Source organism: Cinclus cinclus, chromosome 1, assembly GCF_963662255.1.
Source record: "Cinclus cinclus chromosome 1, bCinCin1.1, whole genome shotgun sequence".
Taxonomy (NCBI): Eukaryota; Metazoa; Chordata; class Aves; order Passeriformes; family Cinclidae; genus Cinclus; species Cinclus cinclus.
In genome coordinates this window covers 5,259,075-5,287,024 of record NC_085046.1, presented here as the reverse complement: position 1 = coordinate 5,287,024, position 27,950 = coordinate 5,259,075, and the positions used below count along the sequence as shown (strand labels likewise).

General features: G+C 43.1%; 1 protein-coding gene across 1 annotated transcript in view; it reads left to right on the top strand.

The window, feature by feature from the left end:
* Positions 1-20,849, top strand: part of ACVR2B (activin A receptor type 2B) — a 96,376-nt gene extending 75,527 nt beyond the window's left edge. Inside the window, exons 2-11 of the mRNA XM_062493634.1 lie at positions 1,055-1,262; positions 5,195-5,304; positions 6,864-7,015; positions 8,389-8,532; positions 9,586-9,729; positions 10,578-10,726; positions 14,199-14,313; positions 15,970-16,108; positions 19,010-19,140; positions 20,655-20,849. Of these exons, the coding sequence (XP_062349618.1) occupies positions 1,055-1,262; positions 5,195-5,304; positions 6,864-7,015; positions 8,389-8,532; positions 9,586-9,729; positions 10,578-10,726; positions 14,199-14,313; positions 15,970-16,108; positions 19,010-19,140; positions 20,655-20,849 (1,487 nt within the window). The remainder of the gene's footprint in view (positions 1-1,054; positions 1,263-5,194; positions 5,305-6,863; positions 7,016-8,388; positions 8,533-9,585; positions 9,730-10,577; positions 10,727-14,198; positions 14,314-15,969; positions 16,109-19,009; positions 19,141-20,654) is intronic.
* Positions 20,850-27,950: the final 7,101 nt, after the last annotated feature.

Here is a 27,950-nt window from a genome sequence, read left to right as displayed (position 1 = left end):
GGTACCTTTTGTGTTTCTCTGCTTACAAGACATGTGTTTGTTTCATTCTTTCTTTTGTTTTAAACTGATCCTCAAAAGGCCACAAAGCCGAGTATTTCCAGATGAAGAAAGGATTTCTAAGGTTTAGGACAGAACAGGTCACCTGCAAAAATTCCCTTATTTGACTCTGGCTTTAATGGATGTGTCTGCAATTGTATTTCAGTTCTGCCACATGATGGCTGTGGAGGAATTGTTTCCCTGGGGGCAGTAGGAGCTCCACAGTCCTTTGGTACAAGGCTCTAAAAGAGGGAAGACCCACAGGCTATGGAGGCTCCTTTGTCTGTGGTGGCCAAGCATCCATTTGGGGTGGCCAGTGTTGTTTGGGGAAACAGAATTTTCTGTTGCTGAAGGTCTTGGTTGGGTGGAGAGGCACTGTGAGCCATGTCAAATGCAGCTAAAACCATGGCATTTATCATATGGAATCTTACCCAAATAAACCTGAACTGGGATCTAGGTGAGGAATGGCCACTGGTCTGGCCCTCATCTGCAGGATGACTATTATCTGTTCTCAGTTACATCCATGGAAGAAATTGTGTATTTTTAGGTGGTATTTCCCAAAGGAGTGGTGGAGAGGGAGAGTAACTCCACTGCATGACATCCCAGCAAACATCAAGCAGCACCCGGGGAGGTTCTTTACTAAACAGGGTTTCTGTGATTAGACACTAGACATTATTAGACATTCTGTGGTTAGACATTGCAATGCATTGCCTTATGCATCCCCTTTTTTAGGATCCCAAGGTTGAAGCATTGTCTAGTGGAGATCTGGGAAGGTCTCAGCTGGGCTCTTGACTTCACCACAGGCTCCTGTGTGAGTTTAGGCAAACCTGACCTCTCAATCCCCCTCCTCACCCCAGAGGAGAAGAATAATCTCCACACCGTGCTGAAGCTCACACTGCTGAGCTGCTCAGCTCCCAGGGAATCAAATGCATGCATCACCTAAAACAGAGCCGTACAATACCAAGGATCTATTTCTGATTTTACCTGAATGTTCTTGGGACTTGACTTTTGTTTCCAGGACCAGGCCATGGGGAGGCTGAGACAAGGGAGTGCATCTACTACAATGCCAACTGGGAGCTGGAGAAGACCAACCAGAGCGGCGTGGAGCGCTGCGAGGGGGAGAAGGACAAGAGGCTCCACTGCTATGCCTCCTGGAGAAACAACTCGGGCTCCATCGAGCTGGTGAAGAAAGGCTGCTGGTTAGATGACTTCAACTGCTATGACAGGTAATAGCCCAGCTGGTTTATCTAAATACAGGTTTAATCATTCCTCTAAGTGTAAAACCTCGGGATTTTTTTGCAGAGGAAAAGATGGAAAGTCCAAGATAATTGGCAAAAGCATCCCCTGCAATTACTTTTGTTGCTAATGCAGCTCTCAGAATTGTCACTTAACCTGCTTTGGCTTTCTAAATAGAAGCCGCAAAAATAACTTTTAGGGGTTTTGTGTTGTGTTTGCTTTGTTTTGTTTGTTTTTTCCCTTGCAAAACTTGGATAATTCTGGCATTCATTGTAAAACCTGTCCTGTACTATCAATTGAAGAGCAATATGTTCTTCCAGGAGCATTTGGTAATAGAAGTGAAAACTTGGAATCATTTGGAGCTGTCTAGAAAAGCACAAATATCTGGGGGTGGTTAGGGGTTGAGATATTCTGGCATTTGTGATGTTGCAAAAAGTTCCACTGTTCTTTGGCTGAGTGGAGAGGAGGGCCAGGAGAAAGAGTGGGGCAGCAAAAGCAATGTGAGTTTGTATGTCACTGCCTATAGCGAGTTGAAAAGGAGTGAGGTTTTGTAGTGGGAAGTCTCCAACCTCATTAAATAGCTGGGAAAATTAACTAGCCTTTTCTAACTTCCCTTGATGCAGTTCTACAAAGGGGAAAAAGAGTTACAGCTAAAGAAAACAGCCCTGTGAAGTTTTGCAGTTGAAAAGGACAACTTCAGTTGCTCTGAGCTCCGGGTTTTTGTTAAAAAACCCCAAACCAATGACCAACCAACCAAGCCAAGCCCAGCCCTTTCAATAAGGATTAACAACATAAAATTAATGGATTTCACTTGCTATAACACCTATGTAGGTAGATGTCACCTTTGTGCAATTCTCAGTTGTGCATCTTTGCAGCTTCTCATTCGGAAAGTTTTAGGAAGATCAGGTGCTAAGATGTGGGATTAAGCTGGAGGTAGATTTGTCCCATGGCTGCAGAGTTTTCTCCCTTTGGTGCTGTGCACTTCCCCTGCCTTTGTACCTCTTGTCTTGGCTTATCACTACCGTAAGTTGTTCCTCATCTTTGTTCTATTATTAGCTCCCCAGTTACTTTCCTACCACACCTATTCCCTTGACAATTGAGTAGCCAGGCTCTATATACAGTTAAATTTTTGTTCTTTCCCAATAAATCAATCCTCCTTGGCCCATTAGTCATCTTAATGCTGATTCTTCTGAGAACAGAAGGTCACTGTAGTTTCCTACTTCCAAGCAGAAGTGTTTACTGTAAACAGATTTCTCTTTTCAGTGCCTGCTCTCGTATCCAGTGACACTTGTATTGTCACTGAGTGTCTCTGCAGGGATGTAGTGGTTCTTAAACTTTGTCATAACATGCTGCTCTGTTACAATGGTAAAAAATTTCCAGGCTCCTCACCAGCCTTTTGCAGCCCTAGAACTGAGCATCCAGTATCCCATTGCCTGACTTTTCAAAGCCACAAGTTCCAGGGCAAAGCTAAAAGACCTTCTGAGAATTAAAAAATAAAACAGTACAAGCATCAAAAGCAACATTTGATATAAAGGTTAGCTTTAATTATAAAAAGGAATAAAGACTCTTTAAATGCAGTCCTTTTCATTTTTTCTCCTCCCTTGAGTGCCTTTGGCAGATTTCCATGCAGGCAGTGTTGCATCCCAAGGTGGCAAAAATGGCTAAGAAGATGATTTTCGATCAGCACTGCTGTGCTGATGCCCTTTGTGTCTCTGGCACCTTCGGATGCCGAATTTCTGAGAGCAGCCTTGGCAGATGCACCTGTATTGTGTCTCCCCGGATCCAGGGCATGATCCTGTACTGCTGGCTGCTGCAGCTGCTTTTGGAGCATTGGGCACTGGGATGAGCCGAGCACTGCCTCCTTTTCGTGGAATGTGGAAAAATTTTGGAGTGCAAGGGTTGGGACGTTGAGGGTGATGGCCCCTTACTCTGTTCTTTATCTTGAGGAAGCAAGAACGTGGCACATGTACATTTAAGGTTATAGGAAAAAGGTAGTGTTTAAAAATTGACTTGTGTGCTCACATTTATTTACACAGCCCTGCTGGAGAGGTCATGTTCCCATTCCCCTGCAGAGCACATGAACCACTACGAAACGTGCCCTCACTGCCACAGAAAAATGTGCCATTCTCTCCCACTGTCTCAGTTGTGATATTTGCTAAGTGTAACATGTCATACATACCTGGATGGCTTCACTCAGAGACAGGGATAATGAATTGCAGATGTGGAGCAGGCTGTTTTCACTCATTAGCTTGATTTTTTAACCAAGAGATTTAGCAAAGGATGTGTTTTCTATTGAAGGCTCCAGCACTGATGCTGTTGAATCCAGAGGGCTTGTTATCTGATTTCACGTAAAAGCATCTGGAAACATTGCTTAACTTGTTGAAACATCTTTGTTCATTTGAATAAGTCAAATGGCTGCTTTCTTGCTTTGAAGATGAAAAAAAGGAGAGCCTGAAAAACAAACCAAGTGCTTCCCAGCTGAGACCTCGGAGGAGACAGTTTGGCTCTACCTGTTTTTTTCCCCCAAAGGGAATAAAGTACTGAAAACTACCCAATGCTAGGATTGAAGATTTCCATTCTTCTCGTGGCAATATGTCAGCAATAACACAGAAAGGGAGGCTTGGCATAGGTTCAGAAATGAGTAATAATGTCAAACACATATGATTGTTTTGCTACTTCCTCCAAGTGGTTGAGGGAAGGAAGTTATGCATATAATTTAGCTGGGCTTCAGGAAATAGTTTGATACAGTTCTCTGTGGAGAGCAGCTCTGCAAGCCTAATAACTAAAAGCAGAGCATAGCACAGCAAAAGGTGGCAGGGAAGGGAAGCAGCATTTAAGAAAAAGATAGAAATGACAGCTGGAGTACTGCAAAAATCACTGCACATCTCTTTTGGCATTGATCTGTGGGGAGAGGGAGGATGTGTGGAAGTGGAGTTGGTTTGATCCATGGAAGTCTCCTAAGGCCTTGCACAATGTGCAAGGAAATCTCAGTGCTGGGAAGACTGTAGCAGTTCCTGGATTAGAGGCAAAGGCAGAAAATGAGAGCTGCAAACTGGTTTTTGTGCAGAAATAAGCCTTTTATGGAGGAGATGGTGCTTAAAAATTAAACTTAAAAACCCCAGAAACAAAATGAGAATCATAGGACCCTTGAATGGTTAGTTAGGGTTGGAAGGGACTTTTAAAGATCATCTAGTTCCAACTCCCTGCCATGGGAAGGGATATATTCCACAGGACCAAGGATGATCCGAGTCCATGTCACACTTCCAGGGATGAGGCATCCCCAGCTTCCCTGGACAACCTGCTCCAGTGCCTCACCACCTTCACAGTAAAGAATTTGTACCTAAAATCCAACCTACACCTGCCCTATTTCAGTTTAAAGCCATTACCTTGAGCTATGACTGCATGCCCTCAGACCTGCAGCAGGGCTGTTGCTGCTGCTGCTCTCTGGTGCCCTTCGAGTGCTCAGAGCTGGTGATGCAGCCTTAGCTCAGCCCTCGTCACGACTGCTTTATGGCACAATCTTTAATTGCATGATCAAATATTTCTCTGCCCTGGCAGCGTTCGTATGGGCTGTGGGAAAGTCACTGTTCAGGGACCGAGGCGTCTCTCTGTCGTTTTTCTCCTTCGCATTCTGTTAGCAGCCACGGCTGTAATTTATTACTCACCATCTAATGCCCTCAGTACATATGGAAGCATTTGTTTCCTTTGCAGTCTTTTCAAGGGTCTTTGCTATCCACTGGGGTATTTGAGTGCCAAGTTGTCTTCTGTAAGTGGAGACTGCTGATCTGTGCAGTGCAGCTGCAGGAAAAAGTGTGTGGAGAAGACAATTTGGGGCAGCTTGGCTCTCAAAGACAAGAGGCGGGAGTTGGCTGACAGTGTTTTTCTCTCCCCTTCATTCCATATCTGTCCCTCCCTGGCACAGGCAGGAGTGTGTGGCCACAGAAGAAAACCCTCAAGTGTTTTTCTGCTGCTGCGAGGGCAATTATTGCAATGAGAAATTTACCCATTTGCCTGAAGTCACCGGCCCAGAAGGTGAGTGACTGGGAGGATGGGGAACGGGGTCTCTTCTTCTAGAGTCAGTATCCAAGGACTTTAATGGAAACCATAGAATGTCTTGAGTTGAGAGGGACTCACAAGGATCATCGAATCCAACTCCTGTCCCTGCCCAGGAAACCCCCAACATTCACACCATGTGCCTGGGAGTGCTGTCCAAATGCTCCCTGGGCTCTGAGCTTGGTGCTGTCACCGCTTCCATGGGGAGCCTGTTCCAGTGCCCAACCACCCTCTGGGTGAAGAACCTTTTCCTAATATTTGTCCTAAACCTCCTCTGATTCAGCTTCATTTCAACATTGAGTTGTTGGATGTTCTGGTTACAAAGTCAGAAATCCTTTTACTACAGTTCTTTAAGTAGAGTTTTTTTAAGGTTATTTCACTCTATGGCTAAAGCTGTACCAACACTTTGTATACCACCAGTAAGGGTCAGGTTTCCTTTATGGTGAACAGTTCACTGTGGGATGTTGCAAAACAAAATCCCACACAAGGGGAAGTGATTTATATAGCATGGATTAAACCTCAAACTCTTAAAAGGTGTTTGACTCCCTCCTTATTAAATTCATAGGTCATGAGTCTCCAGATACTGTGAGCATCTAGGAGTTTTGCATTTGATTCTGTTTTCTTGGTCTGGGAATTAAAGGGAAAGGGTGTGTGTCAGCTTTCAGACACTGTGGTTACGCATCAAGGAAGAAAAGTAATAGCAGGGCCTTCTTCAGGGGCTAATAGAAAAACAATGATTCTTTTAGGTGTATACTTTTTAAAGTATCATTCAATAAAAACTATTAAAACAGGTGAATCTTTTTCTTAGGTTGGGTTGAACTCGCTGCATTTACTGAGATGTTCCAATAGACCTTTATCAGATTTTCCTGGGCTGTCCTGATAGGTTTTTAATTGTTTACATGGGTCATATTATCTCCTGTTATTAATGTACCCGTAGCAACCTAGTAGCAAATATTCTTTCTCTCACAGTTTTTTGTTTAATTTGGCAAGTCTTGCTATTTTTTCCTTCCCTGTCTCCAACATAGCAACATGGCTCCATTTAGTATTCCCATTGTTTGTGTCTCAACTGCACTGATGTAATTTGGAACAAGAACTACTGTGGGAATAGTGCATTTGATTGTGGCTCCGGCAGCATTTTACTAAAAACTGACAACTTGTCAATCACTGTGAAAGGTAAAGCAACGCTGCAAGGGATTTCGTGCTCTCTTAATGCATTTGGAAGGGTTAAGAGGAGGAAATGTTCTGCTTTTATGTGTCCCAACAAGAAATACCTATCTTAAATAAAGGTCAGATGGAGGCTCAGCTTGCAAAGTGTGGTTTGGACCAGTGTTACTCCATTACTAACATTACTTCTACAGAGAAAAGAAAACCAAGGAGACTTATGAATACTGCTGGGCACGGTGGGACGTGCCAGCCAGCATTGTCAGCTTTGGAGTGGAGGGACAGTAGGGGTTCGGTTGCCTCTGGATGTACAGCTGACAGTGCTGCTGCATTCCTGAAGGTGCTTTTCCCTTGCTTACCCTGTTCTTTTCTCACAGTCATATACGAGCCACCACCGCCAACGCCATCCCTGCTCAACATCCTGGTGTACTCGCTGCTGCCTATCGCCGTGCTGTCCATGGCCATCCTGCTGGCCTTCTGGATGTACCGGCACCGCAAGCCTCCCTACGGCCACGTGGACATCATCGAGGTGAGGGGCTCGCTCCCCTTGCTTTGGGGGCTGCTCAGTGTATGTTCACACCCACTTCTGCTTCACTCTTTTCAGGTGGCCTAACTCTTCTTCTCTGCTTTTCGAAACTGGTGGCACAGTTGGTCTCCATGGAAGTGCCAGACTGATGGGTTTAGGTGGGGTTACCACCATGTCTGAGATACCTGAAGGAGGGAATTAAACAACCCTGCTTGGTGGCTGCCCTTCCTCCCAAACTCTCAAACCCATTCCCTGATTTCAGCCAACTTTGTAGAGCATCAGAGATCTGAGAGATGATAAAATTCCTGCCATCTTTGTGGGACGAGGGGACATGCTTTCCCTGATGAAGCTCAGGTTTTATAAGCCCTCAGAGAATGGATGCAGGAGACTTTGGGATGATCCACTTGCAGCCTTCCAGTACCTGAAGGGAGCCCACAGGAGAGATGGAGAAGGACTTTTTACAAGAGTACGTGGTGATAGGGCAAATGGGAAATGGTTTAAAGTGAAAGAGAAGAGATTTAGATTAGATTAGATTAGATTAGATTAGATTAGATTAGATTAGATTAGATTAGATAGTATGAAAAAATTCTTCCTTGTCAGGGTGGTGAAGTCCTGGAACAGGTTGCCCAGGGAAGTTGTGACTGCCTCATGCCTGGAGGTGTTCAGGTCCAGTCTGGATGGGGCTCTGAGTAACCTGGGGTAGTGGAAGGTGTCCCTGCCCATGTTAGGGGGGTTGGAATTGGATGAACATTAAGGTTCCCATCCAACACAAACCATTCTAAGGTACTGTGAACCTTTCCCATCTGAAAGCAGCTAGGACAGAGCTCCAACCCCACACATCCTACAGGGTCACATTGTTCTCCTGGACAAATGCAGAGTTTAAACAGATGTGATCTGTATGATGCTGGCAGAGCTGTTCACTGCCCATGGCTGGGGTGACATGGAGCATGCTAATGCAGTGGAGAGCAGTGGGAGGTTTTAGATTTAGTTGGCTGTCTGGTCATAAAGATCAAAAGGTTCCCGCTTTTGGCAGGAGGTAGCCTTGAGGACGTCGGTGCTTTACAGCCCAAAATAACTTTTGCTTTGAAAACACAGGATAATTCAGGTTTTGCCCAGAGCATGTCAGGCAGTAGTGTCACAAAGTGACACTTGGAGGTGTAGATTGTTATATGTGTTCTATATCAATACCCTAAAGAGCAAGCAAGACAGGGAATCTCATGCTGTTCTTGCTGCAAATAGTGCACCTAAATAATTTGTATTAAATAAAATGTCACTTCTTCACACTTCTTTCCTTACGTGCAGTCTGTTAATTCCTCCCCTCCCTTTGTTTTACAGTCCAGCTTCAGCTGGTGACAGTGTTTTTTTCTCTGGTGCAGGATCCTGGCCCACCACCCCCTTCTCCCCTGGTTGGCCTAAAGCCCCTGCAGCTCCTGGAGATCAAGGCAAGGGGACGCTTTGGCTGTGTGTGGAAGGCTCAGCTGATGAATGACTACGTAGCAGTGAAAATCTTCCCTATTCAGGTGAGAGGGAAACTGCATCAGGTTCTTACTTGCCAGGGGCTTCCTCACCAGGGCTGAGATGCTCTAAGTGCCTGTGGAGATTATGGGTTTTGAGAACATAACGAAGATGCATTTGGGCTCTTCTGCTGGGGGAAAAGGTTCAAGGACCCTTCCTTCCTACACTTCTCCCTGTGTTATCTCATGACCAAATGCTTCCTGTAGTAGTACTTGTTGCAAGAAGGGCAAAAAGAGGTACATTCTGAAACCTACAGTGTATGTTAACTTCCCTGCAAATACCTGTGTTGTTTAAATCCACCAAGGCAGTGTGCAGTTGTGGTGCCCAGAGTGCACACAAAGGCCCAGAGCCCTGGCTTTGTGTGTCCTGCCTGGGGGGGGGGTTGTAAATCTGGATCAAGACCTAGTGAGCAGTTTACAGCCTCCAAAGGCATAGCCCCAGTGCTGTGAAAGCAAATTGCACTGCAGCATTTCTGTCAGCTCCTGTCTTCTGCTCTAGGAAACCTCTGAACACTCCTGCCTTGATTCTCTAGGAACTGCAGATGAAAAGAGTAAAGCAATCAAATGTCAAGTCAAAGAAAAATGACTAAAACATCTTTGTGTTCCTCTGCTGTCTCCTTCATTACTTTTTCACCTCGTATCTTTTGTCATAGCATTGCTAAAGGAGATCTGCACATCTTCTGTCCAAGCCAGCTGTAGTAAATATTCAACAGAGTTGAATTACACTACAAGGCTGATCCTGGGTGCTGTAAGAACAGGCTTTCTTCTTGCAAGTATCCTTAGGAAATCTTGAAAAATCTTATTTCTCAGTAGAGTCTGGCTTTCTCTCTACTCCCCACACATGTCCTTTAGGAATAGCTGAGGATAATTTTGGACAGGGGAGACTGAGGACAGCAACTTGTCTTTCTTCTTTAGGGAAAACAGCCTCCTTTTGAAGGGATGCATCACATCCTAACACTGGAGCATGATTTTTAGTGTAGTGTGAGCAGCTCTGACTGAAGGAGCTGTTTGCTTTAAAGGGAAGCGTGATCTTTGATGGTGCATTTCTCCCTGCTTCAGGATAAGCAATCTTGGCAGAGTGAGAGGGAGATTTTCAACACTCCTGGCATGAAGCATGAAAACCTTTTGCAATTTATCGCAGCAGAGAAAAGGGGGACAAACCTGGAGACAGAGCTCTGGCTGATCACAGCTTTCCACGACAAGGTAATGTATCATTGCACATACATTTTGGGAAGGCAGAGAAGGAGCTGATTGTGATACAACAGGATTATAATTCCTGAAATCTATCCAGTCTGTTCCTGGTGGGCCGTGACTCTGTCACAGCAAAGTGCTCCTGCTCCCCTTATTCAAAGGTCCTTCCTTTAGTTCTCATGGCTTTCCTACACAAAGGATCAATAAAAGTGGGATTTAGGAAGGGAGAGAGGCACAAAAGGCCACAGCTCACGTATCTGGTGGTCACCACCTCTTGATGTGCATAGATGAGTATCATGGGAACAGATCTCACAGACTCAGCTTGCCCCTTGTAGATGGGCTCCATGTTAGCTTTTGAGGCTTGGGGCACATCTTCCCCTTCATGGATTGCTTTAGTTATAAAGCTGACTAACACTTAAAACAAACGTGCAAATCTGGGGTTGAGCCAGCACTGTTATCCCCTTGTTAAACCCAAGGTTTACTTGAGTCAATCATTGCCACAGTCAGCTGACACAATGCTTCATCTTGCATGGAAGGCTTTCTCCTTGCTGAGGGTAGATGAATTGCTCTGGTTAAAGATGATTTTTACCCTTTCTTACCTCCCACCCCTTCCCTGGCAGATAAGTAGGCATCAGGTCTGTGCTGTCAAGGGCTGAAAATTCATGGACACTTCTGTTTTTTATTTCTTCTTTTTACTTTTACTAGTGACTCTCCCCCCCACCCCCCATCCATCCCAGCCAATTAAAGGAAAGCTCAGATTTTTCAAGCACTCTCTAAACCATTCTCTAAACTGATGAGTTGGCACATCTGTCACATGGAGGGGGTCTAGGATTAAGAACTGACAATGTCCTGTTCTGCAGGGTTCTCTGACAGATTACCTGAAGGGCAACATTATCAGCTGGAATGAGCTCTGCCATGTTGCAGAAACAATGGCCCGTGGCTTGTCCTACCTTCATGAAGATGTCCCCTGGTGCAAAGGTGAAGGACACAAACCTGCCATAGCACACAGGTAAAACCTCTTTAGTTGACACTTTGTTGTTTTTGAAATGATGCTGTTCAATGGAGGAGGAAGTTGTGCTTTTAGGAACTAAAGGCCTTTTAATCCGCTAAATCCTGTGCTAAAAGAAGAATTTTTTTCAACCACATATAAAATGGTGAGGGGCAAGTCAGCATCTTGCCTGTGGAGTAGCACAGTTGGTAGAGGCTGGTGTGGAATGTCCAAAAAGTAGGGGCTGCTCTCTTCCACCAGCTCTTCCTTTATGGTAGGAAGGGAATTCTGGTTGCTGCAGAACCACTTTTTGAAAGAACTTCTATTTTTTCCTGATTTATACTGATAACTCCACTGCATGTCTTCCCACAGAGCCTTTGATCATTAGGTAAAAAATGGAGAAACTGTGGAAACACAGAAAATGGCTGCTAGTTATTTTACCCTGTAGTTTTATAAGGCCCAAATCGTGCCAGGGTGCTTATGAGAGACCCCACAGCAGGTGCCACCCTGCCCCTGAGACCTCCTGGCACATGCTTCAACCCACCTGGGTGGCAGTGCAGAGGGGACAGCAGGAAAGCAGTTGGGTTAAACCATCCTCATGCTTTAGCCCTTCTCCAAAGTCCCACACTGCTTGCCCTAGACTAAAGCATCCATTCTGAGTGGTTTGTTCGTGGCAGGGCAGGATGGGGGAGATTTCCAGAAGGGATTTACAGGCTGTAATCCGTGGCCACACTCCCCCGCCACCCACTGCATTTCATCTAGGAGGGACTTAAACCTCACGTCCAGCTGCAGCACCCTCTACCTGATCTAGAAGCCTGGTTTCATGTATGGCAAAATATTCTCTGTTTTTGCAAGGGTATCCCTGCCTCCAGAACACCCCACCTCCCCAAACCTGAAAGTTTTGGAGAGCTGGGGGCTTTTGAAAGAACCTGCAGATGTCTTTGTGCTGCTCCTGGAGCTGAACCCTGTGTCCCTGACCTTTGTCCCTGAAGAAAAAAGGCAGTGGTTTATAGATGAAAATTCCTGAGGGTGGGGAACAGAGGAAGGCTATAGAAAGGCTTTAAAGCAACAGACCGTGCTCATTAGTGTCCCTGTCCATTTAAAAAGTGATAAAAGCTGGAGAATGCAGCATTTGTGTGAATTTAGCACATACCTAGTGGAGGAGGAGTTTTGGGACACAAGGCATTTCCCTCACCCCACTCCTTTTAATTTTATTTTTGAAAGAAAACACTAAATGCATTTTAAATATGGGGAGGGGGGCTTGGGGGGTGTTTTTGAATGGCTTCCCACAGTGCACATGGATGGAGATGCTGGGGTTGCCAGGTGGAACTCCCTAGTCACTGCTGGGCAGGGGTTCAGCCAACTCCTCTCTGGCCCCCTGCTCTACAAGGAGGATTGAGGTTATGGAATCACTTGTTGGTGCAAAAGTGCCCCCACGTGGAAGCTGCAAATAAAATCTCCAGCATCTCAATCGAATTAACTCACCCATTACTCACAGTCTGCTTGTTCTGTATTCCCTAGTTTGAAGTGCTAAAAAATATATTTTCTTCTTTTCATGCCACTTTCCTTTGTCAGTGACCGTTTTAGGATGGTCTACTGCATATGTTAAGGGAATTCTACTTGGCGCAGCTTGAATTAAGTCCTTCTCCCTGGCCTGGATACATTTACATTGCAGCTCAGACTTGCCAGTTCAAGGTGATTTGTGAAAGGAAAGCATGGAAAAATGGAGAAATGTATGGAAATGGGGGGCAAAATGGAATTGCAAAGGGAAATCCCTGCATCGTGTATCAAGATGTAGGAGTTAACTGTTGCATACCCAAAGGGCACTGCAGGTCAGCAACAGCAACACGTCCATACAGTAATGCTGGTTTACATCCTGTTTTACCTTGGAGTCACATAGTTCAGGCAGATTGTCTGATAATTTCTGTGTGCCACTGCTTTGCAAAAATCTCGTGCACAATCTGTACCATCCTGAGGGCATAATCCCCTAAAGCTGAGCGTGCAAAGGCGTTTATCCATGTCATTACATGATGGCTGTTTCCTAAGCCTGTGGGGAAACTGATATAGCATGGGAGCAGGCAGTCTCTAGGATGACAGACAGTGGGAAATGCAGTTTTTCTATGAAATGGAGGGGTACCAATGTTTGGGAGGCTCTGCAAAGCTGTCCTGAAGATGATGGAAGCTGGTTTCTGCTGGGGTTCACTGGCTGCACAGTGCCCTCCAACTTCACACCCACTTCCCCCATCTTAATCCTCAAGCCAGAAATGCCCATCATGCTGTGTTTAGCTCAGAAAGGATAAATCCTCTCTTCTGATATTTTAAGCTCAGAATCAGGGGCTGGGTGGCACAGGATGATTTTTGCTTGCAGTGCTTTGAGCTGATGCTCTGGCATGTGAGGCTGCAGGGAGCAGCACCTTCTCCATGGTCCAGCAGTTTCTCTCTTCACAAAGAATTTTGACAGGTCTCTCTAGTGCAGAACAATCGTATTTGCCCTCATTAATTATTTTGTGCAGGCCTGCAATGTCCTGCAATCAGCAGGGTCACCGAGTGAATTGATGATAGGGAAGTTATAATGCTGAGCATACAGGACAATTGCCATCTGCTGTCTAAGGTCTGTAATTTAATTAGATTGCCAAACATTCCTTTTCAGATGAAAATGCAGGAAGCCCAGGGAACAGGGCTCGACTGGTTAGGCATCTCAGTGTGATCTTCCTCCAACCCCCACCCTTCCCAGCCCCTGCAGATTTACCTGAGCTGCCCTGAAATGATCCCGCTGCAGCACAGGACTGACACAAATGTCCCCTTCAAGCACAGACCCACCATCTCTACTACAAATTCTTAACACCTGCCTGTCAGCTGCCTGCTCTGGCCCTGACAGCCTGAGTGCAGCCTCACCCCCTTCCCTGCTTGCTTTCCAACCTCTGAATTCTCCAGGGAAGATCAATCCAGCAATTTCAACAGAAGGCTGATCAATGACTCTGGCAAAAGTCTGTTGAAGCATGTAGTCAGGGTGGAGAGAGTCTCACCAGCATCTGCTGATTTCCAGACAGATTTAATTGTGTAGATAGGAGCAAACATCCTGACTAGGATGAAGAGTAATGCACTCCCTTAACCTGCCTTGGTTTTGCTCTTGGGAATGGGAAGGACCCAGAAGATGGGGGTCCAGAGCTGGTGCTTGGAGCAAGAAATGGTGCCCTATATACAGTTTACTCTAATTAAAAGAGCCCCTCCAGATCAGATTTTATTTTGGGATGAATTCACTGAAGAGTTTGGCTGACTCTGCTGGTCAGCTCAGGGCTGCTGTGTTTTAGGGACAAGGGCAGTAAGGAGCAGCCAAGATTGCAGCAGTGGCCATGCTGGGAATCTAAGGAAGAAAGGAAGAAAGGAGCTGATTTACTGGGAGCTGCTAAGCCTATAGACAATGTGTGTGCTGCAGTGTGGTTTAGACACATGCCATGATAAACCCTTCCTTTACTTCTTGCCTTGTCCATAGGGACTTCAAGAGTAAAAATGTCTTGCTGAAGAATGACTTGACAGCTGTGCTAGCTGATTTTGGACTGGCTGTACGGTTTGAACCTGGGAAACCTCCAGGGGACACTCATGGACAGGTAATCATTAACTTTTAAAGAAGTTGGGCTTGCCATAGCTCCTCCCGAGTGGGGGCTACTTTGTGTAGATGCGTTTAATTCTCTTTGAGATATGTATTTTTTTCCATAAAAACTTGTGTTCAGACAAATTCTGGGAGCTGCTTTAATCTGGGTGAGTGGGGAGGGGGCTCAAAGCCTTCTGATTGCTGTGCAGGTGAGGTCCCCCTAGCCCTGGTGTCTGGTAGCTTCCTCCTTCAGATACAGGGCTCATTGTCTCCTTATTGTTTTGGTAATAAATATGCACAGAATCATAGAATCACAGAATACCATGTTGGGAGGGATCTCAAGGATCATCTGGTCCAACTTTTCTTGACCAAAGCAAGGCAAGACAGTCCAGCTGAATCTTAGAAGTGTTTAGTTTTGGAGTCTGCTGTACATACCACTTCTCTAGGCCATAATTATATATTAATAACAAGTATTAAAGCTCCCAAACATTAATATTGATACCACAATATAAATATTAATAATACTAAAATTATTTATTTAAGTTTAAGAATTCAGGCAGGATGGATGCTTGGGTGACCTTTAGCACAGCTGGCTGAGCACTGTGTAAAAAATATACGACAATTTTATGGGTTCTTAATTTTCTGCCTTTATGTTGCAGCAAGCAGCCCCTCATTCTGCTCTCATGCCAAGACAGCAAGTCCATCATCCCCTACTTGTGCATCCAGTGCTTTCTGACTTCCCATCTCCAATGTAATCTCCCTTTTTTACCTTCATCTCAGAAGAAATGAACACTTTTATGGGTTAGCCTTAATCAGCTTTCCTCATTTTTATCACCTTTTTTTTTTTTTACTTTTCCAGTACTTTGCACACCTTCCCACATCCTGGTTTCACTCTGTCCCCACTGCCTCAACTAACAAAGAGACGAGAATTTCCCTAAAGGAAATTATTAAAAGTGTTTCAATTCCCAAGAAAGGTTCTTTTTCCCTTGCTGTCCTGTCTGCTCTCCTACAGTATGAGTATACTAAACATAGCAATGGAGACACTATAACAAGGACTGAATTCCCTCAAAACAAGAGGAGGTCTTTTCCACACCATGGCAAGCCAGACTTCTGTGGATGCAGGAGACTTGTTTTATCTAGGGCTGTCAAACCAACACCTTTTCCTACCATTTCAGGATGTATAATTTTTTTCTCTTCTCTGTTTTATTGATTGTATTTCTGTTTATCAGGGGGGTTGTTTGTTTGGATTTGTTGAGGTTTTTTTTGGGTTTTTTTGAGTGAAAGAGGATCGAACTTTCAACAATTAGGATAACCAAGTCAGCCTTGGCCTCAGGGTGTTCTGTGTGTCTCCAAAATCAGCATTTTGTCATACAGGGTGTGCTGCCAGAGCAACATGCAGCAGAATGCAGACCTGCAGTGTTCACTGAATGAGTATCACACACATAGCCTTGCACTTTGGCTTCCTTCTTCATGTAACTTATCTGGACTCGAGTGATCTTAATGAGGATTGGTGTCAGAAGAAGCAGCTTCTCTTTGCTTGTTTTCTGAGCGAGGTGCACCTTTATAGCAGGAGTGGCCTCCAGGCTAATGAAACCAGCTCTCACTCACCTCCACCCAGCAGAGGCTGAGGGGCCCAAATGCAATGTAACTCGAGCTGTTTTTTTCTCTGTAGGTGGGAACAAGGAGGTACATGGCTCCTGAAGTGTTGGAGGGAGCAATCAACTTCCAACGAGACGCCTTCCTGAGAATAGACATGTATGCAATGGGACTGGTGTTGTGGGAGCTAGTCTCCAGATGTAGAGCAGTTGATGGTAAGAATAAAGATCCTCTCTTCCCTGGGGAGGGTTCTGTTTCAGTGTAGTTTAGTCGTCCACAAAATGGATCTGGCTCCATTTAAAAAAAAAACAACAAAACGATGATAAATGGAATATTTTTATTAAAAGCAGCTAGCCTGTTTTTAATTTGCTTTTTAACATAAGGTGTTACTCTCTGTATATAATAACCTTTGCAAGTGCTCAAGCCTCAAAATACTTTTTGCTACGTTGGTTACCTTGCAAATTGCTGAGAATTCAGAGGGAGAAGGTGATCCCAGCAAGATGGGTGTCCTTTACTCCTGAGCCTGCTCTGGGCTGCTCTCACTGGCACTCTACATTCCTGCCTGTGGCCAGGTCATGCCTTGGGCTCCTGAGAAGAGCCACAGAGCCAGCCTGGCTGTCACCTTGTTTATGCAGGGCAGTGGGGTAGCCTGAATGGAAAGCACCTTAGTGAAATAGCAGGAATACAGGGCTCAAGGATCTTCCTGGGTCAGCAAGCCCATTTCCCTGCTATCATAAGTCATTAGTTATTGATCTTTGACTTCTGCTGATTGTGAGAAACAACGCCCACTTTTTAAAATGTCAAAGGTTTACTAAAAGCCTTAACAAAATACAGCAAAGGACTGAATAAGAACAAAGGACAGCATGCTGGGAGTTGGGGACCCAGCAGCCACAAGCTTCCCTGCAGAATGGCTGTTCTGCCTTTTATATGCCTGAGGGGGCTTCATCAGGCAACCCTGGCCCCTCCCAAAATCTTGTTAGTCAAATTCCATCCTTTGATGGAGATCTCTTTCTTGCAACTTGACTGGAGGTCAGGTGTTGCCATGCTGTGCCTCCTAGTACCAAGCCTGCCCTTTCCCCAAAAGCCCCATTGAAGGGGCACAGGTACATGCCCTCCCTCCACACTTCCCAACTACCAAGGCTGTCCCTTGGCAACCATGCAAGGGGGAAAGAGGGACTATGGGGAGAACAGAGGGCAACAAATTACAATAGCATAACTATTTATCAATAAAACTTCCCTTAACATACACAAAATATTAATTCTTTAATTGTGAGAGCCAACCATTGCATTACCCATCTAGAACACTGATCAAGCCCTCTCTCAGCAGTGGGCTAGGTTTGCTGTTTCATTTACAGCTTTGAAGGATTTCACTTTCTCCTGAAGGATCTAAAAGTATGAACTTCATGGTGTCTCCTTTCTCCTTTTGTTTCATCCTAAAACGGTGCTGCAAAGTGGGGCATCTTTTCTGTCCAATCATCATATCTGTCCTTTAGTGACCTTTGCCATGTGCAGGACAGGAAAGCAGCCATGTCACTGTGGTAGCTCCAAAGCTGATACCTCCAACTTTTTTTTTCTTGTATAGACATGGATGCTCTGAACTGAACATCAAGTTCATAAAACAACAGCACCTCACCTAGACTTGAAATGTTTCTGTTAGCATTACAGTAGGACTGAGGAGCATGAGTATAATTAAAATGCCTTCCATAAGGGTGTGGTCACATAAGGTCTCATTTTCAGAAATGCAGTCTAATGAGATAAAATGTTGGAGGAGCAGGGAGCTAGGAGCACAGTAGAGTAAAACAGTGGTACACAGATCACTCAAGTAGGAATTGCCCTTCTCTGCTGAGGTGCCCCATGTATCCACTTTCATTTTTCCTCTCATGTTTGTGATCTCCTGCCAATTCAGCAGCTGAGGTACCCCAGGTGCCATACACGGCACCATTGAGTCAGAGGGAAGGCTTCCTTTGGGAGTTACACTGAGTCTCATCTGCACTTCCAGCTCAGTAGTGATGTTGTGTAAACAGCACATTTAGCTTGCAGATCACCAGTGCAGCTCTTCATAGCCTGGGTTCTTCTTGGAGGAAAAGGAAAGGAGGAAAAGGAAAGTCATAAGTGACTCTGTTCTATACGTTGGAGCAAGTGTTTCAGCTTGGTTTAGTGACTGCTACTGAGTAAGCAAAATTAATTATAAGCCGCTTAAGTGATTTCATTCTTTAAAGTATCTAAACATTGTGCTGTTGGTGTCACAATTCATGACCAGATGAAGTGGTCAGCTCTTTTATTTTAGTTTGGAAAGACCCTCTTGAAGTATCTCTGCTCTAGAAAGAGGTAATTTTTTGCTACTGAGAAACCATAAGTGATGCCATGGGGCACCCTGAGGAGCCCATCAGATAAGCTGGGCTGCTCTTTCTGAGAGAGCATCTTAGCATTGCCAAAAGCCAAATGATATTTCAATAAGCAGGAGTTACTGCTATCATCCAGCATCTGCACTGATACTCATAACAGCTGTCTCATTTCCATGGCCCTGGGCAGTTCACAGCCATAACTGGTATAACTAAGCATTCAGAAATCATTTTACACTTAGGAGCTGGTACTTGGGACAAGGGCATCCGGCTCCAGTGTGTCAGGGCTGACTCAAACCTATGAACAAACCAGACCACAAAGCAAGAAATTATAAGTGTTGTCTATGCTTGACCTTGCTAGTCAGCGCTAAAATGAAATTATGCTCATACTAAAATCTTTCTCTAGGTTATTGTGTGTTGAATTGTTGTGTTAAAATGTGGGGAGGACGGGTTGATTTGCTCTTTATATTAAAAAAAATCATGGATTACCTGGCAAACTTCCTCAAGGAAATGGGGGGATCCAGAGGCCCAGCTGAGGGTTCAGATTCGTAACTCAACGAGGTGGAAAATGCATGGCCAGACAAGTAGCAGGGACAGCAAAGACCATTGTGCAGGAGGAATGTAAATCACATTTGTCTGCAGTGACATGTGAACGTCAGGCTTTGTTGCAGTGGGTTGAAGTTGCTCTGGAGCTGCAGCTCACTCATGCATGGGGACGCCGTGGCTCTGCAGAGGCCATTTCTACCCTAACCTGATTCTCTGTGTGCACTGTAGGTCCAGTGGATGAATACATGCTGCCTTTTGAAGAAGAAATAGGTCAGCACCCGTCTCTTGAGGACCTGCAAGAAGTGGTGGTTCACAAGAAGATGCGCCCTGTCTTCAAGGATCACTGGCTAAAACATCCTGTACGTCCTTCCTGGTTAACAGTGGAAAATATTTTCCTGTGTGATGGGAATAAGGAATGTGGTTATGCATTCCCAGTGTTAGACAGAGTCAGCTCTGGGGAATGAGGGGTTGCTCAACACCTTTGTGCTCTATTTTCTTTTTATCTCTTGTTTTTAGAGACTAAACAAGCTGAATAATCAACTAGTGCTGAATGTGGAGCACGTGGTGCTTTAGTAGGACTCCTTTAATATGGTGAAAGAATGGAAAATAAAGTCCTTGCATTAAGAAAAAGAAAACGATCCATATCATTGGAGACACACTACTCACAAACTAGACGCCATGCAAGACTTGGAGCAGTTTGTAGAGGAAAAATTAATTAGATGTGAAAGCAGGCAGACAATGAAGCAAAATGCAGTGTGGGTTTCCCAGAGGTAGTTCATTTCAGGCTCATGTTTTTAATAAAAGAGCTGATTTTTCTTAGATCAGGAAGATGAGAGATGATGACATCTCACTGGGCTTCAGTAAGAAGTCAAATGCCCCTATTTTGCCCAAACTGCTGCAGATTTGGCTAGACTGTGGATTGCAAAAAAAAGATGAGTTCTCCACTTCAAATTAGGGTTCAAATAAGACCTGCATTCTTCAAGCACTGTTGAATTCCAGTTTTTTGGGATATCAAGAGAAGTGATTATAAACAAAGCAAATAGTTTCATTTGCTGCTGCCAGCACTAACAGTTTCATCATGAGAATCTTAATACTTGTTGTCCTTTAAAGCCTCAGTAGCTGAATCTTGGGATTTATTTTGATATTTAAAAAAGCACTTTTGGGGCTGAATGCGACCAAGCCTTAGAAAGCAGATGCTTAGAAAAACACATGAAAACACATATTTACAGTAAATTTTGAAGCTTATCTCATGGCAATTGGCATACTGTGGAAGAAATACTTGTAGAGTTTCTATACAGCATTGGCCGTGTTGAATGGACCTCTCCACCCTCTGACAAAGTGGTGCCCATGATGCCTTAAACATGTAGAAATAAAACAACACACTTTCGAGACAATATTGTTATAGGAGTTAATATAAAAACTGGTCTTTAATTGGAGGCCTCCAGGGGCAGATATGGAAAAATGCCCACCCCACATAGAGCGAATACAGTCCTATAAATTTAGCAGATTAGCATAAGTGACAAGAATCCCTAGTTAGAAACATAGTTGATGAGGTAATTCCCCCTATTGGTTTAACCTTTTCTGGAGCCCCCCCATTGGTCATATCTGTAGTTCGTTTATGAGAAAGTGTCTTGGGAGTGTAGCTCATCCTTGGTTCCCAGGAAAAAGCAAGACAGGACAGGAACCTTTGGAATGTGTTTTGTCTGTCTGCCTATCAGGGCAGGAAAAGTCCCGGAGCTAGCTAGAAACTATATAACTATACAATAGTCTACAAGGAGTATATATGAAAGAAATATAACAGCACAAATGATTTTGGCGGCCCCCAGAGCAGGTGACGTTGCTGAAGGTGGTTTCTCCCCGTTGCTGTCCGCAGGGCCTGGCGCAGCTCTGTGTGACCATCGAAGAGTGCTGGGACCACGACGCCGAGGCGCGGCTCTCGGCGGGCTGCGTCGAGGAGCGCATCGCGCAGATCCGCAAATCCGTCAACGGCACTACCTCGGACTGCCTCGTCTCCATCGTGACGTCCGTCACCAACGTGGACTTGCCACCCAAAGAGTCTAGTATCTGAGTCCTGGGTCCTGGTTTACTTTTGTCTTTCCAGACTCAGCGGATTTAAAACAAACAAAAGTACAACAAGGAAAAGAGTTTAAAAAAAGAAGGACAAGAAAAAGAAACAAAATCACAAAAATTCAACAAACCCATGAATGCAGCTGCTATTTTATCTTGACTTTTTATTATTATTGTTATTATTATTATTATTATTTTTTTGGATTGGATCAATTTTACCAGCACATTGCTCTACTGTATTAAAAAAAAATGGACATTTCAGCAAGCATTCAGGTGCCGACTAATGAATGCAGAAAAGGTGCAGGTACCTCAGAACCTCAACAAACTCACTTCAGTTGTTTTTATTTTACTCAGTTTTCTGGGTTTCTCTTTATCAGTCTGTCTTCTGAGCGGAGCATCTGTGACATAAAGCTTATGTGACACAACGGAAAACCACCTACCACCTTCGAAGACGCAATGCTGCAAACTGTGGAGGAAACTTAAGACTGTTATGTAAAGAATACACCTTCCTCAAAAGCATTTTTCCCCATTTTGGTTTTGGGTTCAGTTTCTTTTTTATTTTTTATTTTTTAAATTTTTTTTTGGAAGTGAGCTTCAGAAAAAAAAACAGCAGATGTGTCTTTTACGGATCTAACGGGTGTCATTGTAACATGGGAAAAAAAAGTAACCGGGCAGAGAATGTTAATTCCTGATGGTATAATTGAAGGGGGGAGCATAGAATAGGGGTGGGGAGAGTGACGTTGGACTTGGCAGCATTTGGGGAAACATCATTTGCTATGGAGCTACTTCTCAGGTAACCATTAGAGGAGGGGAAGGACATTTCTGGGCAGAGTATTTACAGCTGCAGCGTATGGAGAAAGCGGAGTTAAAGAGGCAGTGGTTGGAAAACAGGCACTTGTTTCTTCCTCCAGAATCTGGGTTTGGGCAGTAAAAGAACAAAGCAGGACTATAACTTCTATATTTCAATTCCAGGTAGTAGTGGAAGGATGCTTTTAAGCATTGTCATTAGGACAGTGGGGAAGTGTGATTTCAGAAGCAGTTTGGAAAAATACTGGAAGATGAGAAAATTTTTGCATCACGTTTTAAATGTGAGTCAGTTGAGAAAATTTGGCCTTTGGTTGATTATCTCTCAGCCCAAGCTAATGGTGCAGATGGTGGAAAGAGGAAAAGGGTAAAAACTGGGTATATAAATTTTATTTCCTTTATTAATTTGGGACTGGGGGAGTGAATGGTGGCAGCTGGCTCCTGTAGCCTCTGAGTAGCCTGAGAGCTGCCTGGCTGCAGGGAGCTGAGGCAGCTCAGCAGCAGCGATTCCCACAGCACCTCTCCCAATGGTTTCTTTGACTCTGCTTTCTCCTTACTCTGTGATGAAACTCTTTTGTCTTAAAGTGGTGCATATTCGAAAATACCGTTACTCTTATTATGCCATAAACTCGCTCTAGTCAGTGAATGTTCCTAATGCTGCTGATTCAACATTGAAATATTTTTTTAATTTGCAAAACATGCAATGTTTTAAAAAAGAAAAAAACTTAAAAAAAAAAACAAACAACCAAACACAAAACATACACACACACACGTTACGTGGCTTCCGAGGTTTAAACTGAAAAAAAAAATTTAAAAACTTCATGACCACAGACCACCTCAAACCAGAAATACCTCAGAATTTTCTACTTGTATGAGTTTTATTATATATTTTGTTAGTTGTGTTGTCTTGTAGTAAGTATATTTTAATGTAAGTTGGCTTTTATGACAAGGGAGTTTTAAAAAAATTAAAAAAAGAAAAAAAGTTCCAAAATCTTTTAGGAAGTGCTACCATTTTTTTGTTGTTTTGTTTAATAAAGCACCATTGTAAATAACTGTATACACTTGTAGAATAACTGCCTATATAAGGTACCTGGGCATTATTCACTCTTATTTGTGAAGGCTGTTTCCATTCTGTTTTTTTTTTTTTGGCTTTTTTTTTGTCTGTTTTAGTGAAAGGACAGTACATCTTTTTTTTTTTTTTTTTTCTTTTTAACTTCTTTTCTTTGTTTTGAATATAGCATTAATTCTGTGTCTTGCTAGACTGACAAAGTTATGTCCATTGGATGGCTAGATCTTCTAAATTTTCCTTTGTGTTAAGCCAAAATGCAGTCCTAAACTAATCACCCTGTAATGGAAATGTAAAAAGTCTGTATTATATATAAATGAATTGGACTTTTCTCCACTGCCAAATTATCAGTGTGCACCCTTGCGCAGATATAATTTATTAAGCGAACAAAACAGCTAATTGGAGAATCTATTAAAAAAATTGAAATATATTTCTTGAAAAGTATAGCTTTAAAACCTAGAGGTCACAAATGAGGACATGGTCCTTTATCTTGAAGAGACATTAAGAGAATTGCCTTAATTTGTCTATCTGAATAAAGTCTTAACCTATTCATTCAAGTTATTGAATGTATATTGCATATTAGTATGTACACACATGTAACTGTGTTTCCGTGTGTAGGTTTGAAAGTTTCTGTTTCTTGATGTGCTTCTGTTGAGCGAAAACCTTGACAAAACCAGACAGAATGAAACCATTTTGACCCAGCCAATGTCCCCGGTGGCCATTGGCACCTTTGGGCCTGATGCTGCAACATACCTATGCTTAGCATTGAGGGTGTAGGTAGCTCTTCTGGTGTCATGACATTAGGCACTCACTTAATGTTAAGTGTGGTTGTAAATGTTTGCAGGATCAATATTTTTCATGTTTAATACGTTTCTGCACTGAGATTTATATGAAAATGTGACTATGTTTTAGAAGTGAAGTGATGTAAGGGTTGGGGTGGAGCGTAGAGCAGTTAAGACTGAGTGAATACTTGTTTTGAGGTGGGCTTGCTCCCTTTTCCTTGGAAATGGAAGCCAGTTCCTATTGCTGCAGAAAGAAAAAAGCTGTACTGTCTTTTAACTGTTAATATCTGTTTGCTCGTCTGGATTTTTTCCTTCAGCATTACGTATTACAGCTAAAACAGGCTCATTACAGCAGTTGCTTTTTTATCCTGATTTCTTTAAAAAGCTTTAAAGTATTTATTGAAAGTGCCATATTATTTTAATAGCCTATTAAACAGTGTCTGAAATCTTCTCTTTTGAGAAAGCATAAACAGAAATTGTCACATGTAGCTTATCTTACTGCGGGGAACTGCACGACCGTACAAACCTTGACCGAATGTTGATTGTAAAGTGTTACATCTTCCTGGTGTAATGGTTCCTTATAGATCATCTTGTCAGCAGGATTCAGAAACTGTTTTGAAAAAGAATTTCCAAATTGGGTGTGTGCTGGGTAACAAGTTTTATATGTATGTAGCTACGTGTGTCTTGCTATTGCAGCATAGAAGGAAATCCTGAACTTCTAATTTGTACGAATTTGGATAAAGCTGTTTTTTAAACTGCTATTTATTTATTTTATTAACAAAACCAAGCTCTGATTAACTTCTTAGTCTTTCAACAGTTGAGCTGTCAAATAAGTAGTTTCCTCACCTTTAATCCATTTGAACTCTCATTGACAATATGAATTTGGTTCTGTTTGGTACTGCAGAGGCTTTTTCCAAGTCAGGACATTGGGCACATCCATAGGTGTAGCTGTCATAAAAGCAAGTACAGCTCCTTAACTCTTACACTCCCTTGAATATGGCAGTGACAACACTTCTTATGTTACTTCCCAAGCACTAAATTTCACTTCCCTTTCAGACTTAGAGGAAGCAGCTTTTCAAAATTTTGGCTGCAGAATTTTATTGGTCACCTCCCTCTCTCATATGGAAGTTCTCAGGTGAATACTAACACTGAACATCCTGAGTAAAAATTCTCCTTGACTGTAGGAGCCAGGATTCCCCATCTCTCTGGTGGAACTCCCTTTCATGAATTTGTTGCACTGGCTGGGCAACCTGGTTTCCTAGGTGCAGAAAATTTGAGTTCAGACTTTTAAAGTGGAAATACCATAGGAACTAAAACTGAGGTGGTTTTTTTGAGATGGTAGACCTGTGATTTGCTGATGAAATTGCATTAGTACAGCAAGGCTGGAAATTGTTTTTGGCTTATATTGAAATATAAGTGCATATTATAAGAGATGGCTATAAACCAGCCTAACAATCACTTAAATAGTACCAGGGCTATTCATTATGATTAAGGATTTTAGCTGGTCCTGATCATTAGGAAATCTCTATTTAAGACAAAAGAAACCCACTTTTTATTCCGCCTTGTTCTTCAGCTGAAATTCTTTTGCAGAATATCCAGTGCTAGACAGTTACACCTATGGAAGTCCAGAGGCCTTAGTTTTGAAGAGAAGGTCTGTGAGTGCCCCCCAGTAACTCCCCTGTGTTTTCTTTGGGTCTCCTGACTCCCTGCTGCTCCCACTTGAAGTCAGTGGTTTTAGTGGAAGCAGATATTTCCAGGCTGGCTGGGTCAGGCCTGGCCCTTAGGAATCCTGATCCCCCTTAACATCAGCAGCACTGAAAGCAGGGAACACATTTTATTCCTTTTGTACGATCTCCTAGGCAGACCGTCAGAGCTTGCCCTGTTTGCAGGGAAAAGTTCTGGTTTCACTTAGCATGGATGGAACTCATACTGCAGAGGGAGGTGCTGGGTGATAAGGTGTGCCAGTGCTGTTGTTGCAGTCCTCTTCCAGCCACACTCCGCTTGGGAAGTTGATAAGCAGGAAGTGTCCCGCAAACTTTTGTCACTTTTACATACAGGATATTGTTTAGTAACATTGTAAATAAAATAGACTATATAATATAGGAAAATAAGGACATTTTGACTTTTTTACTTTTGGGGAAAAAATATATATATATATTTTAGTTACATATACAAACAAAAATTCTACATTGTGTGAGAATTCTTTTATACCACAAATTATTTTTGTAATGTCTAATATGTTTCTGCAGGGAAAGGGGAGAAAGGTCTGTGTATGCACAGCAGATAAATAAAGAAATATATATAATGTTTAAATTAAGTGTGCACTACATCAAAGTCTAGAGGATAGAACAAGTGTAGCCTGAAAACAGTTTGAGGAGCAAGTTTGGATGTACTTGGACATGCTTTGAGGATGGTGCTGAGTATGTGTTTAGGTTACCTTGCATGTCACATCCCTTCTGCTAAAAATGCTTATTGCTTTTCTATGGCCATTTCAGTTGACCCAGGAGGAGTTTTTGCACGTGTTCATGCGAGTATCCATGTGTGGGCAGTGTGTCCTTTGGCATATGCTGTGCTGCTGCAGTGAGTTGTGAAGTCAGGTTGTTAATTTATAAAGGCCAAATAGCCGGGCTGATCTCACTTGCTGCCGTATCCCTTCACAGCAGCTGTGTCTGCTGCACTGACAATATGATCTGTAAGGAGGTGTTGCCAGTGGAGTCCTGATAAAACCAGTTCCTAGAAATTCCTTCTCCCTAAAGTGACACAACTAATCGGGCTTCACCAGAATACACAGATAAGCGCTCTGTGCTCCCAAAATCAGATTTAATAGTCTGTGTCAGTGGCACTAAATTAAAGGAGCACTGTCACGTCCAAAGTCGTATGAAGAGAAAGAGCTTCCCAAATCTGTGTAACTAATCCCAAGGTATTCTAAAAGTATTAAAGGAAAAAAAAAAGGGGGGGGGGGGGGCAGGGGGGTGGGAGATTAACCTAATTTTCCATTTGACTTGAAATTCACTCCAGTCTTAGTCTTCTCAACCATGATAGTAGAATGTGACTAGGTGAGATGTACTGCAAGAAGCTTTACACCAAACAAGACATGGCACTGCCTTGGAGCTGGTTTGACAGTGTGCCTTTTGCAATTAGTGCTCACTAATTCAAGCAGGCTCCTGCAATTACCAAGTCCCTCAGCTGTGTTCTGGTGAAGTCCTGACCCTGTGGAAATCAGGAGAGAGTTCCCATCCAATCCTGTGTGACCATGAGTGAGTGTGTGTGCTCCCAGAATACTTTGTAGCACACGTGGTCCCTAGTTTACATGGGACTTCCTTTTCCATGACTCGTTTTAGGGTGATGCTCAGTTCCCTGACTGAAGTAGCAGCCAATGGAATAAGCAGCAACGCTTTTTGTCAGGACACTTCCACAGAAAAAGATTCTGCTTGTGTTATGTCCATCCAGCTGTTCTGAAACGTAATGCTATTCTGTTGTGCCTTTATTTTTCCATGCAAAAGCAACTGCTGTAAGCTTTCTTTCTCTTTTACTAGTTTTATTTTATTTCTGTCTGAGAAGAACACTTTTCATTGCCCAGTTGTCATTTCTGGATGCAGTCTGTGATCCAGGTATTTCAAGAACCAATTACCTCAAACCTCATGTTAAACAGTGTTGCTATCTGGATTCTCCTTGATACTACAATATTGTAACATACACAAACAGGAACCTTGCTCTATATGGGTATTTATATATATGTATCATATACATACAAACATGCATATATGTGATATATATATGTAAATGGAAAGTGATCCCCAAGGACTGAAGGAAAAAAAACAAAACTTATTTTGTATTCCAACATTGAAACCAAAAGGGCTTTTCTGAAGCTCTATAATGGCATTGTGCTGGATATTTAGACAGAAAAAGTGTTTTCTGAAAAGTGCTTCCTTTATTAGCCTTTTATTTCAGTATTTTAATGGGGCAGGTGATGTGAATAAAACACCACTTCTGCATTTTTGGCCCATTTTGAAGCAGAAGCCTCTTAATCTTTCCAGCTGTTTTAAAAAACAAAAACTCATTTTATAACATTCCAATAAAGTTGGTATTGCAAAACTCAACCATGTTCTAGGGAAATTTAATAGCTTTTGTATTTGTAACAAGGAAGGCCGTACTTCATTCAATTTTCCAGTGTTTTGAGGAAGTGAAGTTTAACCAGTAACCATCCTAGACAATTAAAATCCTAATTCAGTAGTCACTGGCATCTCTGCATTGCCACCTCTGTTAAAACCCCAAAATAAATACCATAAAACAATCAAAAGCAAAAATCCAGCTATGACAGAGGATGATGAGATTGGAGCATCTAATAGCTTTGGAAAGTGGACTTAGCAACTTTGTGGATAACAAAAAATATGTTGGCAAGACATAGAACCTGTCTGGTTCTTTCCTTTTCCAAATAGCTACTCCCAAG